Below are 14,479 nucleotides of genomic sequence, written 5' to 3'. Positions count from 1 at the left end.
AAGTACTATCCATTAAGTTGTTGTAGATATTAGTAAGGGAATGAGAGATGTGTTGTATAAACAGAGGCTGATAACTCCCTTTGCTTCCCCTGCCACAGAGGCAGTATGTCCATGGACATTCACTGGATTAAATCCAGGAAGTGTTTGAGGCCAATTCCGGAAAGCTGGGACTTCATATATAGAGGGAACTCACAGCCCCCTCTACCACATAAATTTGTACATATGGGTGTTGCAGAGAGTCTTAGCAGCAGAGCAGCACTTTGAACCTAATCATGGCACTGTGAAGGAATTCACCTTCAGGGCACATAGAAAAGCCAATGGAAACCCGTAATGGTGAAGTAGCACGAGCACCAGCAGATGCCATTTTATGAAATTCTCTGAGAACGAATGTCTCTCTTTATAGGTGTTGTTTACCTCCAGCCTCACAGGCTCCCGCAAGACCCCATGATCAGATCTTTATTTCCACCTCCCTTTGCAGGTTGATTATACGGCGTGACCACCTGCTGGAAGGCACCTTCAACCAGGTCATGGCGTATTCCCGCAAGGAGCTCCAGCGCAACAAACTCTACGTCACGTTCGTTGGCGAGGAAGGGTAGGGAACCACACAATGCTCTCAGCTCTGAGGCAGCTGCTGTGTTGCAAAACAACAAGTTGACTAATGCTGAACCGCTCTTGCTATGTAATGTTTTTTTTGGTTTTGTTTTACCCCTGAGTAAGTGATTCATCTTAATCAACGCAAACATTTGTTAAAAATAACAATAACAATAATACTTCATTTTCCTCTAACACCTTCCATCTAGATGTCTCAAGGTGACAGTTTACGTGGTTAAATCTATTGTCATCTTGTTTGCTGTAGTTTTTTTGTCAGGCTGAAAGGGAAAACTCAACTCCAGGCCAATATTTACACACTGAATCGGTCTGAAGGCTATAGCTAGAGACCAGACCTTTATCCAGTTTGTTACTCTAACTCTTCACAATAGATCTGGTTTTGCTTTAAAAATTTTAGCTTTGCATGCCAACTAATGATCATTTGTTATCCATATGTGGATTTCTTGTTTCCATCTTAAATGAGAAGCATTAATGCTGTTTAGTCCTTAAAATTTAATTTGTGCAGTTGGAATCTGAAAGCAATGGAAGTTTCCTGAGAAGGCCTTTTCTCAGGGAGCTTCGTACAACTCTTAAAATCCACGAGCCATTTTTGTATGATGAAAGCCAACCCCTGACCTTTTGTTTGTAAGCACAACCTTTCAAATCCACCTTGGCTCACCTCAAGAGCTACATTGTAGTTGAGGGTTAATCCACACGCTTTTATAATGGAAAGATGTATGACCATTATGTGTGTGTTTCCAGTGTGCCATAGGACAAAAGGCATGAAATTGTATTTCAGTAGCTTTGCATGTCAAGTTTCTTTTGTTCAAAAACCATGTGTGTAGGATTTTGGTCCCAAATGTATCAGACAGTACCTGAGGCAACTCTCAACATGTCCAGCAAATGCTGACACTCTCAGCTCTGAGGTGTCATGGCAAGTGAAGGGCTTCTGTCCCTTGACTCGGGACAGGTTATGTACAATGGGAACAGAAGTTGCCAGTCTCAAAGAGAGTCACTTGGTGACCTCAGTATCAGGGTTTTTTCACTCTTACTTTTCATTATCTATGGATACAATATTGTGTAACAGAGGTCATCTTTCACAGCTGATCTTGCCTCTGGCCTGCAAGTAAAGCAGAAACATGTAGCACACTTCAGTTTATGTTTTTGGAATAGCATTCTGGAATGCTGATACTGGCCAAAGTCATATTGTTTTCTGTGTGGCATGGTGTCCTCAGGAGAAATTACAAACCAATTTGATGTGCAAATTCATTCATTTTTCACTGATTGATTTACATCTGAAGATACATTCCTCTAGGGTTTCTGCTGCTTAATGCTAATATACATTCTGCTGGAAGGACTCCAAGATGCCAATTCCCTACTGACGAGTTGATGCTCTATGGCCACGTGATGCTGTATGGGCACAGCTTCCCACAGTTCAAAGAAAAAGGCCATTGAAAATTAACTATAAAGGTTTTATGATGATTTAGTGTGTTGCCCAGAAATGCAGTAGCTAGTCTCCCATTGGAGGTTTTTGAACGTAGACACACCTTGTTTGTAGTTCTCCAGCCATTATCAGGCTTAACCCAGTACATTGATGTCCATGGAACCAGCCCTGGTCCATGGCTGGCACTGGTGGGTCATGTGGGCTTGTTACCATCCTCTTTTACAGGTGTAGCTTTCATGTCATCACACTATCCCAGAGCTAAAGTTCCTCAAAGAGAGCACTGAATCTCCAGACATAAAACACAGGAGGATGAGCCTGTCTGCCCTTTGCCATATTTCTAGTTGCACAAATCAATCATTCAGCCCCTTTCACTTATGCTTCTATAACTCCATAGCACACACCATTCTGATCCAGTTGCAGAGCTTTCAACTTACTTAACAATTGTTAAGTAGAAGGAATAGTGTCCACTTCAGAAAATCTTTTGGCACACATGATATATGGCTACAGATCATTTCTTCATGTTGCTACATGTAGGTTTATTTTAGATTGAAAAAACCTACTCACCATTATTAGAGAATGATCTGTTTTTAATAAATCCACCACATTTCTCATTTAAGGCATTCAGGAAAAATTTTAGTCTCGTTTTCCTTTTGTTTTCCAAGTTGAGTGTAAAAAATTCAAGGGAAAAAAAGAGGCTTTCTATGGAGCAAATTCATACAACAGCAAAGCTCAATTTAAGGTGTACCACATGAAAATAACAGAAAGGGCTTGGATGGAACAAGCAAGGAATTCTGTCTTAAGAGACACAAGTCTGCTGGGATTTGGTCTTGTTCTGTATGGTTTCTGTAGCTAAAAAAGCATCCTTGGGGCTAGATTTGGGTACATCTCAGTGTAGGAGGGTCAGAGCAATTTCTGCTTTAGCCCAGGCTTTTTGGTCTGTGAGCCCAGGTGTTCATAGTCAGTTCAAACCCACTCAAGAGAAAGCTACCCTTCTGCTGGCCAGGCAGCTGAGGCAAGGCTGAGCCTTGTACATCCAGTTTGCTAAGCTTTTGGAACACAGGAAAGTAAACTACTTAATGTGTCCCAGTTATGATTCCTCCCAGATCAGACTGGATATTGGTGAAGTTTTGGCATTGCAACTTGTTCAGGAATCAAGTTTTGAGAGGAGAGATAAATCATGTTAGAAACACTTGACTGCACAGGCCGCTGTACTAAGACAGCAGCCAATGTATGCAAAGCCAGGAAATCCACTCAAATGGTAGGAAGCCTCATTTTATCTTTTCTACCTTTTTCCTTCCAGGTTGGACTACAGTGGCCCCTCCCGAGAATTCTTTTTCCTTCTGTCTCAGGAGCTCTTCAATCCCTATTATGGGCTGTTTGAGTACTCAGCCAACGACACGTACACTGTACAGATCAGCCCCATGTCTGCCTTTGTTGAAAATCACCTGGAATGGTAAGAACATTTTATGCAGAGCTGAACAATTGTTCCAGAGCAATAAAAACGTGGAAAAGCAAAACAAAAGCTCCCAGTTTGGACTGGAGTACTTACAAATATTGCTAATTCTGGGAAGAGGTGGGGAAGTAGGTTGTGAAAAGGAAGAGATGAACTAAGCATAAATACAAGATCAGGCTCTGAAAAAGCAGTTGTGATGAAGTACTACTATTAATATATCCTGCTGGCATTACTTGGGACTTGATGTTTGCAAACTTCTGTGTGAACATAAAAAGGACAGGGAGAAGAGCTCTGCTTAATCTAGTCTTCATCTTTCTGGTGCCTTTCTAAGAAGAGCCAGTGTGACCTTTCTATACATCACACAGCATTGTGCTTTTAAGCTCTGTAGTGTTCTCTGAGACCCACATTGCTGCTCTGTTCCTACCACAGGCCTTAAAAAAGGCCCAGAGAAAGCAGTGTCCCTTTTCTTCCCTGACAGTGTCCCTGCTCGTCTGGGGCAAGGCCATAAGAGTGAGCAGATATTTTAGCTTACTAAGTATGTAGACAAATTTCTGATCTTGTTTCTTTATCAAAAGTTCTGAAAGCATATTGTGATGTCCTCATTTTCGCTTTCTGCCTCCAGATCTGTCTGTCTTTGGGAGTTGTTTTCACTTTGGTAGTTTCAGATGTGGTTAAGTGAAGCATAGGCTCCGAGCCCCGGGCATCACTTGGTCCCTTGTGGGATTTCATTGTGTCAAAGAAGTGCTGCCACATGGACTTGTTCCTATGATGGTTTTCTTTGTCAATCTTACTGGCTCCTCTCAGAGATCCTTTTTTTAAAATGGGAGGCAAGCCCCTTTTAAATTGCAAATAGTACATGTTCCTTTACTCTTGTGAACAGATCCCCCTTTGCTTGGCTTACAGCAGGTGGGAGATCATAAGCAGTTGTGCTGTCACCACTGTTAAAGTTACCCAGGGGAAAAGGAATGTTGCTTGGGACTAGCATGGTTTCTAAATTGTTGGAATTTTTTTTGTATTATCATTTCCAGCAGTGGAGCTAACAATGATTTTTGCTTTAGAGTGTTTCTCTACTGACATGAGCAGGAAGAGAGCAGCTTGATTCTTACAGCTTGTTCACCTCCCACTGCAATCCTGTTCATTAGACATTATCTGGAGCCTTCCTAGTTTTCAAGAAGAAATAAAGTCTGTCCTGTGTCCTACCTTAACAGACAGCATGGATAAACTTCTGATTTAGGAGGCTGTTATTTGTGGAGATGCATTTTGACTTCCAGGCAGAGGGCCAACTAGGCAGGTGCAAACCCATGATCATTCTGCCCACATAGTGACAAAGCTTTTTCATAGCCTCCTCTGTGTCCAGAGATGGTGTTGCCATGTTATCTCAGCAGCAGGTGAAACATGCCCTTGGCTCTCATGTGTTATAAACACTGTCCTAGCAAAGAGTTGCAGTTTTCTTAAGTGATAAATTCTACTGCAAAACATATATTCTGTGTTTGATCCTTTCATTTTGTTCTTCTGTGCCTTGGGAGATTTTAACATGAAAGAGGCAGGTTTTTAAAGGTGTCCTGGGTATACAGAACAGCAGAAAGAACACCTAATATGATTTTCCTGTAGCAGTTAGCATTTAACTCAAAAATCAACAGCAGTTAGACACGTGGGCTGTTTCTCCAACTGCACATATCAATCCAGCTTCTTGCATGCAGAATGTTATTTGGCCTTCAGACATTTTGTTTTCCTATTTTTAAGAAAGATAAATTTGGCCTCTTGGCCTGCAGAAGGAAATAATGCTATGAATGAAGAGGCTTGCACATGCAATATTGTAAATAGGGCAAGATTGCATAACCCAAGGGAAAGATAAACAATCCAGTCTGTGCTTGGAAATATTTCATGAACCTGTTATGGAAATAATTGCCTGAGACCAGCAGTTTATAATTAGCCTGATAGGTTTCATGATTGGCTTGTAGATATCTAGACATTCTAAATGTTTTTATACTGTGTGACTGATCTCAGCTATTCATGTGTAACCCTAGAGTTCTATGTTCAGAATTCTGTGCAGCCAGCAAAGATAGGAATTGGATCAACCTTCTTGAAACTGAGTTCAGTTCTCCCATCAAGGCTTTACAAGCTAACTTCTGTGAGGACTCTATACTAACTGCCTTGTTGCTGTTTGTTCCTGAGGAATGAGGTTTTCTGGTGTTCCCAGGCTTTCTTCATTCTCATCAAAGTCAGAGCTAGAACTTCTGTTTCTCAGATTTACTTGTTGATAAGATTCCAGCAGAGCCTTCTCCCTGTCACATGCCAGAAATAGACATCACTTTCCTGTTCTCAAATCTGTTATGAAGCACCAGCTAACATAGATGAATCAGTCTGAGAGTTCCAGGGTCACAGGTAATTAATATTCATAGTCTTTTCAAAGCTTGAAGTCTGATGTCAGTCATGAAAACCACACAACCACAATTGGGTTAGATTTGCAGATTTCTTCAACTGTATGGTTTTTTTGTGCTGTGGGGCTTGTTATTTATGTGAAATCTACCCTTGGCATGTTTTTCTCTCTGGTACTTCTGCAAGACCTCTCCAGACACAGATATTTAAAGAAACAGAGCTAGTAAAAAAAATGCTTTCAAAATTATTTTACATTTTCTTAAGTGAACAGTGATAAGTTTGAGATAAATGCAAGAAAATGCAAAGATGTGAAGTTTTATTCATATTGGCAGGATGGAGAAATGCACTGCTCTTTTTCCCCAGCCTAAAAGTTACAGTTCTGCCCCTTTTAGTGGCTTATTTCATGCTTTGCTCTTTGTACAAACAGCATTCTGAGTCCAAAATGAGCACATCAAAGCACAGACTAGTTGTATGTATGCCAAGTTAAGAAAGAGACATAATGACTGGAAAATATTTCTCATTTATGGAGAAACTGAGATTTAACACCTTTCCTGCAAGCTTCCATTGAATAAGACTTTTTCCTTCAGTTGACATATGTGCATACTGAACACACAAAATATAAGATATCACACATTTTTAAAGTTAAAATATTTGATGATATGTTTTTATCTGCATGCTACAGAATGTACCTGAAGCTCATAGCCAGCAAAGCTGCTTTTAATCCGTGCCAGTAATGAGCCATTCTATCTGATCTAGGTAAATGTGTCTCGCTTTTTGCCTAGATATTTGAAAACATCTTCTGAAATACACCCCCACTGGAGGTACTTCACCCTTTTCCTCACAAGTGGGCAAAATGTGGAACAAAAGAAAAAAATGTGAAAACAAGCCCAGTCTCTGCATAAAAAGCCAAATGGCCTAGACAGAAAAAAATCATTCACAGACATTCATTTGGAGATCTGAGGGATCTTAACTTGAAACATCTTTTTTCTGTGTTTTCATTGTGAATTAGTAACAGCATGGGTTTTTGTAATAGTAAGCATTTGTGGACCTTGCTGTGACATTTATGCAGCCAGAGAGCAGCACCCCAGTGCTACAGTTATCTTAGAGGCATTTACAGCTTGCTAATCATACTTACCAGTTTGTATCCGTCTCAGAGAAGCCCTGTTGTATTTTCTTTGTTTTAATTCCTATGAAAAGTAATGCATTTGTTTATCAGACCCTTTAGAAAGTTGAAGACCTGTGAGAAAAATGGTTTTGTTCAGAATCCTGCTGAAGGCCACAGACATGATATACTCAGACCCAATGCTCAGATCTCCAGAAGCTGTAGATTATTGCTGGCCACGGTGTCCTAATGAACTCTATAACTTGATGTTCATTTAGAACTGCTTTGGGATAGAACTTTCTTCTTTCATTTCCCATAATGAATTTTCTTTGTTCTCTCCAGTCCTCCTTCTCACATTCTTCTCTGTGCCACTTAGGAGAGTCAAACAGAAGACTTGCATGTATATCTGCATCTCACTCTGCAGGCAGATGGAAGCCTGGTGCACCCATTCTCCATGCAGACAGGATCTTGCTTTCCCTGTGCTCCAAGTCAGCTGACATGGTCACTGCAACTGGCTGAGCTGAGCAAACACATGCTGTCTCCCATCAGGACTGATTGCTTCAGGCATGGCACTGCCTCTGTTGCTTTTTCGTGTTCTGGCACACGGGCAAAGGCAGCTCCCTTTGCCTACACGATGCTGGGGGGGCAGAGCTCCAGCCAACCTCTGAGGATCCCTTTTATTTATTTTGTGTAAATGAGAAACCACATAACCAGCACTATCCATCTCTAGCGTGCTAGAGAATGCAGGGTGTTGGTTTTTTTCCTTTTTTTTTGTTATAATAAACCCAAGGAGAACTGAGAATGTTGCAACTTCAGCTGACTTTTCTCCTTAGAGAGCTTGATTGGTTTTCTTACCCCAGTTTCCTTATGAGTTGTGCCTTGTGCAATTGCCCTGCCTATCCATCAGACAGATTCCTAATCAGTTTAAGACCTGTCTGACAGGAAGGTAAATGTCTTGAAGATAATAATTTCCTAAAAGCTTTGTCAAACTTGTGTCTGTGAGAAGGACAGATCCACGGAAGAGTGGCTCAGAGAGGTGGGGGGAGAGCTCAGCAGGGATGTGTGCTGTCTGTCCTCACAGCTGGCCATGTGCTCTCTGTCCTCACAGCTGGCCAGGCAGCATGAGTGAGCCGACAGGTCCATCCCAGGCACAGGCTGCAAAGCAGGCACATTGTCTTGCTCGGTAGCTCGGGGATGTGAGGCAGAGCTGTGCATGCTCAGGGGAGAAAGAAGGGAGAAACTGGAGATACTCCAAAGCCTGGGAAGTGCTAGCAGAAATGTGGAGGAGGAACTGGAGCTACTGCAGTGTGGTAATGTGGGGCCATCAGAGGCAGATCTATAGGAAACAAACCTCCGATAATCCTTCTACACAGAGATTGACTTATTTCAATTAAAGTGTTTTTAAAGAAAGTGACAAATTGCCTTATGAGCTAATGGGTTGTATTCCAATGCAGACCAGCTCATGGGATGGATTTAGACACAGTCCCTGGCTCTTTATAGAAACAGTGGAGAAATGTAGTCACAGCATCTAAGCAGGAGGTCTGGAAACAGCCATTACTCCTCTCCACAGACTGAAGGGAGCTCTTGGGAATACGTGGTCTGAATTACTCATGAATCTCTCTGACTTTTCAGCTGTTGTGGCAGGCAACCTACATAGGGCCCAATACCTGCTCAGTCAGGGAGTTAGAAACACTGAGTCTGGTTTTGGGCTTAAAAGGGCTACTTGTGTGGGTCTGCATTTGGGGGAGGAATTAGTTTAGGAGACCAATTTTGCAGCTGTCTTGAAAGGGCCTGTTTGTGGTAAACATTGAAAAATCATCCCCTAAAAAATCAGATAATGCACCCCAGAGTGAGGCATCAAGCTACATCCAGTTGTTTTTGAAATTAGATGATTGCCTGGTTGCCTCAGTTTCCATCTGAAGAGATTTCCTAGTATGTAATCAACTTGAATTCCGTTTGATGTACAGTACTGCTTGGAACTGCTTTGAAATTTTCAGATGAAAGGCACCATAGAAAACCAAAGCATTTAATGTTATGTTAGACCATAAATTTTAATTACTAGCAATATCTTATTTTAAATAAATTATGTCTGCATGAGAAATTTTCAAGCACTATTGTAAATCTTCTGGACAAGAATGATATTAAAATAAATGTGCAGCTGAAATAATTTATAAGACCTTTTCACTGTGTGAAAAGGGTATGTTACTGAAATGCCTTCTTGCTGCTGTACTGTGATCTCTCTCAATGCCTCCTGTACTTAAGTAAACTTTGATTTTCCTATTAAGTTTGATGTATGACTGTATCACATACAGCCTGCCTCAACAGCTGGTTAATTATTTATTAAGGGTCAGGAGGAATTGGAAGATTAAAGGCAAACCAAAAATGAAGGAGAAAAAAACATTCTTCCTAACTGAGCTTGTACAGCAACCATTTTTTCTTTTAAAAAAGGTTCTGCTTTATATTTACCTTACTCTTGACTTTCTCTCTCTTACTAGAGAATTTTTTCCAAGATCTTTTGAGGATCAAAATGGTGTTGCTTTATGAGTTGAAAGAAGAGATGTCTCTCACAGTCTCTACCCCTTTTCCCTTCCCTGAGTCTTGGAGTCTCTCTAGCACTTCTTCCAAATTAGAGTTTGGTTTGAGGGAAAGGCGTCTCTTCTGTTTTGTTCTGTATTTACAAAAGTCGTATTTATGGGTTTTTCCCTTGCTTAGGGCCATTTAGTCTTTTGCAATGCTGCAGATTAAATCTGCCCATGGTAGGGAGGCTTCCCATGAAAATCTCTGTAGTTCTGCACCTTGCATGTGGCAGAGGAGAAAAGCGTAAGGTCCAGGCTGTCCCCAAGCGCGTGGGCCTGCAGGGAAGCAGCAGGATGGGCAGTGATTGTCTGTGTGTTGGTAGTGGTGAAAAACTCCCCGGGAGTGATGAATGTTGTCGTATCTCCTGTCCCAGTCCCACTGGAATGGCAAGGCTGAGCTGTCACTATGAAGTATTGCTCAGTCATCATTCCCCTCCTTACTTCTCACTGCGTTTTATTCAGACTTCAGCAAGGTAAAGAAAATTCAGCTAAAGCAGGTGCAGAAATTCCCAAGATAATCTTCTTTTGTAAGCAACACAATTCATACATCAAAAGAAAGACTGCTTGTAGAGCAATATTGTTTTCAGTAAATCACCCAGATTCATTTTGGGTATTTTTGAGTAGCAAAGGCATTTCTGTAGCCTCTCCCTGGGATGTTATGAAAGTTAGATGTTTCATTTGTTCATTGAAAGTTGTTCTTAGTTTCAGTATGTTCCCTTAGTGTTACATTGAATTCCAGAAAAGGGGAATATTAAAGATTTCATTTTATCTGATATGTATGTTTTTGAAGGGAGGAAGGTAATGTTTGTCAGTTTGCCCCAGCTTGGAAGAGGAACATTTTTCAAAATTCCCATAAAGTTATGGAGGATGAGAAAAATCCTAAGCTGTTCACCCTCTATGAGAAAAGTTCATGTGATAGCAAGAATACAGAAGTATACATTCAGTATCTCGTGGCTCATTGAAGGAAGCTTTTTACACTGTGACTTATTCTTCCATTCCAGAGAATGGCAGACTAGAAACTGGAATTATTTAATTGTGTTGGAAAGATTTGTAAAGAAAAGTAAAAAAATTTTCTTACGCTTCAGAACACAAATGCAAACGTTCTGCTATTCTGCATGTTCCCAGAAGAGGATCAGAGTGGTCAGTTTGCAGTGGTATTAATAAAAATTGGAAGTATTCAATGATTTGCAAAACAAGACTTATAAGAGACTGCCCAGCAATTCATGGCATGTCTGAATATCAGCACACAGATTTCTGACATTACTCAATTGAGAATCCTGATCCTGAGAGACAGGCATCCTTAGCTGAGTTGCAGCACAGTGCAGACCCAAGTGTGTGGCTTTGGACAGGGGTGGCAAGTCCAGAGGGCTCTGCACTGCCTGTGAGCTGTTTGCAGTTAGCTCAAGGATATCTGCATCACCTCTCACCATGCAGGGTAAACATTCATGGGTGCTTACCAGGACTTTATGATGAGCAGTCTCTCTCATGCTTAAATACCCCAGACAGGCTGGAAAGGATGTGCCTCCTTTGAGAATAAGTCAGTTATTGTGGCTGCAGTGTTTGTAGTTAGCCATTGGAGGAAAATGTGTAGTCATTCAGCTTGTGTTTTTATGACCCTCATGTCTGGCAGATGACTAAATCTGTGATTTCGCTGTAGCTTGACTAGTTTGTTTCAACACATGGCAAAGCTATGGAAAGCAAACATAAGTCATATGATGTCTGAAACTTCACCAATTCATAGGTTTGTAAAGTGCCCACCAACAACTCTTCCAAAGTCTTTGACTGAGAAATCAAAGTCTTTGATGAAAATGTACTTTTGCTTGTTTGAAATAGAACAACCCATAAGCATCAAACTGAACTGATCTATCAGGAACTGATGATAAACTGATAAACATATAAAATGTCAAATAGACTAAACAACTAAAATGGAGAAGGGACTCAGAGGACTGTGATTCCATTGCTCTCTCTATCACTTGTTTTCGGGATACCTTCAGATAAGTTATTCTACTTTTGTATTTAAGTTTTGTCAATTTTCACGTGCAATATTGGCACTGATCTCTCTGGTTTGAAATTCCCAGTCAGCAATAAAGTCTAGGATCTGAGAATCACAAAATGTAGGGGTTTGTTGTCTGCTAGCCAGTAGTTCATACCTCGGTGTGTATCCCCTCCATAGCTGCTGGGCAGAGGAGTGTTTGCCAAGAGTCTCCCAGGCCAGTGTGTCTCATCCCTTGTACCAGCAAGAGAAGCTAAAGGCAACCTGGTGCTGATGGAGGTTAGTGGTGCTCGTGCTGCTGTGTTCTGGCAGGGGTTCTCTCACAGGAGGATGACTGTGCATCATAGTCATGAGGCTGAGAGCTGACTCTGCAAGCAGAGATGGCCACTTCAGCGCTTGCACACTCCTCCTCTCCTCCTCCAAACCCCTGCATTCGTGGAACCTGTTACTGGTAAAATGATACCTAGCATAGATTTCTTCTTACAGAGGGAGACCATGTTCATTTTTAATCTCCTTACTAGTTTAAAGACAGACCTGGAAATCAGCTCTCTGCTTCCAGCACTTGGTGTCTCTGGTGCTCAGACAGCCCATGACACCGAGGCTGGTGTGCCTGCCATGGCCCCATGCAGAGGAATTCCTGCTCCTGCAGTGAGAACTTCTGGCACAGTTCAGCTGATGTGCAAGAAGGCAGTGCCAGCAACTCCAGTGTGGGTCTTCCTGACTTGGCTGCAGTGCTGAGCTAATGCAGCTGGAGCCCTTTGTCCTGTGAGCGTTTGTCTGGAGCTACTGTGCGGAGGAAAGGAACCATCTGATGGATTGTGTTGAAGAGAAACCCAAGGGGATTTTATGAATTTCCCTTATCTTTGCCTCTCATTTTTCTGGATAAAGCAGAATAGCCTGCAGCTTTTGCCATAAATTCATGCTTTCTTCTCTGTGACACAATTAGTCTTTTAACCTTTTCTGTCAGTTCTTTTGTGGTGGATATAGCCAGGATATAAGAAAGATGAAAAGATATTCTGAGTGAACAAATGGCTAGATTAGGGACAAGGAAAAGACTTGAAGGATCTGATTAGGTTAAATAAAGAAGCAATAAGGTTTGGATTATCTCTTTGTTTTTCAGTTGCTGGTAATTTAGGCTTCAGGAATGGTTTGAGGTTTAGTTGCTAATTTAGGATGCATGAGCTCCAGAGATTTAGAAGGACATGGATAGCTCACATTTCCATCACATGTAAGCAATAGTTCTTTTTCATGTGGCTACTCCTTGGTACTAAGAAATGTGTTCTACTTGCAGATAGATCCAGAGAATGGAAGTAGAACTTAGTGAAGTGCCAGTAATATACTGACCTTTTGCAGCAGAAAATATATGCACAAATTAGCAATAAAATGAGAGATTGACTCACATAAAGTTACTCATCATATGAAACTCTGGTGCCCACCAAAACTAAAAATATCTAAAGAAAGGCTTGTTTTCATCTAAAGAAAATTATCTGTTCAGTATTTCAAATGTAAAATAATTTTATTCGTACCAATTTGCTTTTCTTTCTGAAAATAATTTTTCATCCTTTTTCTTTTCTTATTTAATTTCAGTTCTTGGGTGATGCACCTATATTTCTCATCCTTTCTGAGCACTATCTTTGTATTTTATGAGACTGCACAGGCAGGTTTGCTGGACTGTTCCACTTTACAGTAGGGGCTGCTTAAGAGAGGCTAGTGCTTTCTTAAATGAGTGTAACAAATTTCCTTGAAAATATCAATAAAACTCCTAAGTTTTATAGGCATATTAAGCAGATAGGATTATCAAAGAGAGGCTCATGGAATATGCTTCTTGATCTTTTGATGCCTGAATGAAATGCCTTGGTTCTGAGTAGCATGTATCCTCTATTAAATCCCAGTCACATTTGCTGGGGCAGCAGGAATCAATCCCTGTAGATTCTTAACTATTTAAGGTTCATCAGTTTCCAGGGTGGAAATCTGCACACACAGTTGCTCCATGTTAGTAGTCCTAAATGTTTTCTTTAAATTTTAATTGAAAAATGGGTTGAAAAAATGAAGCTTACCTGACAGAGTTTTCTGTGGTTTCACAGTGAGGAAGTATGGAGTTTCCCCTTACAAACTCAGTCAACCTGGAATGAAAACCTGGAATGAATTTTGACCATATATGAGATAAGATCCATTTCAGTATTTAGAACATAATGCACAGGAAGTAAAACCAAAACCTGGTTGGGGTGAGTCATTACCATTCCTTCAAAAGAAGCTTGTAGGGATCTAGTGTAAGCTCTCATGTGGGATGCCAGTGTAGTTAGATACTGGAGTCAGTGCAGCATTGGGAGATGCTGTGCAAATGTGATCCAACACTGTATCTTGGTCTCTCTAGGATCTTGATCTCTCTAAGGAATCTTCATATTAGAGATGGATATAAGAAAAGAAGATGAGCCAACAGTTCTCCTGTTACTCCTTACATTGGAATTCTCCTCTATGACTAATTTAGGAGTTATTTTACCTTTTCTCTTTAATGTGCTAAGACTTCATGAACTTCTGTCTCCAGCCTTTGTAAGAGCCATTCCTTTCATATTAATGACACATGAGGTCATCAGATTCCTGAACTGAAGAGGCATGGTGCTGGAATGCCACAGCATCCACCTCTGAACCTGCAGACACACGGAGCACATTTGCCACGAGGCCAAATGACACGGTGGCAAAGAGGAGTCTGCAGAGTTTGCAGATGCAAGTCAGATAAAGAGAACACGTGAGCTGTCCCAGCCTGCATGGCTCAGCCTTCCTGACAGAAGAATGCTTCATGTCATCCCATTAGCCCCTTCAGATGTTCTTTCATTTGAGTGAGCAGGGGTTACATGTGCACACCAAATTAAAGAAAGGCATTTGTTAATGAGGGCTGATAGACAGAGGTGTGGATTTGATCCACTGACAAGGTTTTGTAGAGGTG

The 14,479-nt window shown here is 41.1% G+C and overlaps 1 protein-coding gene across 6 annotated transcripts in view; it reads left to right on the top strand.

Moving 5' to 3' along the window:
• Positions 1-14,479, top strand: part of HECW1 (HECT, C2 and WW domain containing E3 ubiquitin protein ligase 1) — a 252,940-nt gene that overhangs the window by 213,448 nt on the left and 25,013 nt on the right. For all 6 annotated transcript variants that reach the window (XM_063158113.1, XM_063158120.1, XM_063158099.1 and 3 more), the window contains 2 exons: positions 479-592; positions 3,333-3,485. In XM_063158113.1, coding sequence (XP_063014183.1) covers positions 479-592; positions 3,333-3,485 — 267 coding nt within the window. The remainder of the gene's footprint in view (positions 1-478; positions 593-3,332; positions 3,486-14,479) is intronic.

Source organism: Melospiza melodia, chromosome 1, assembly GCF_035770615.1.
Source record: "Melospiza melodia melodia isolate bMelMel2 chromosome 1, bMelMel2.pri, whole genome shotgun sequence".
Taxonomy (NCBI): domain Eukaryota; kingdom Metazoa; phylum Chordata; class Aves; order Passeriformes; family Passerellidae; genus Melospiza; species Melospiza melodia.
Note: the sequence above shows the minus strand (reverse complement) of the source record. Positions and strands in the feature narration are given on the sequence as shown.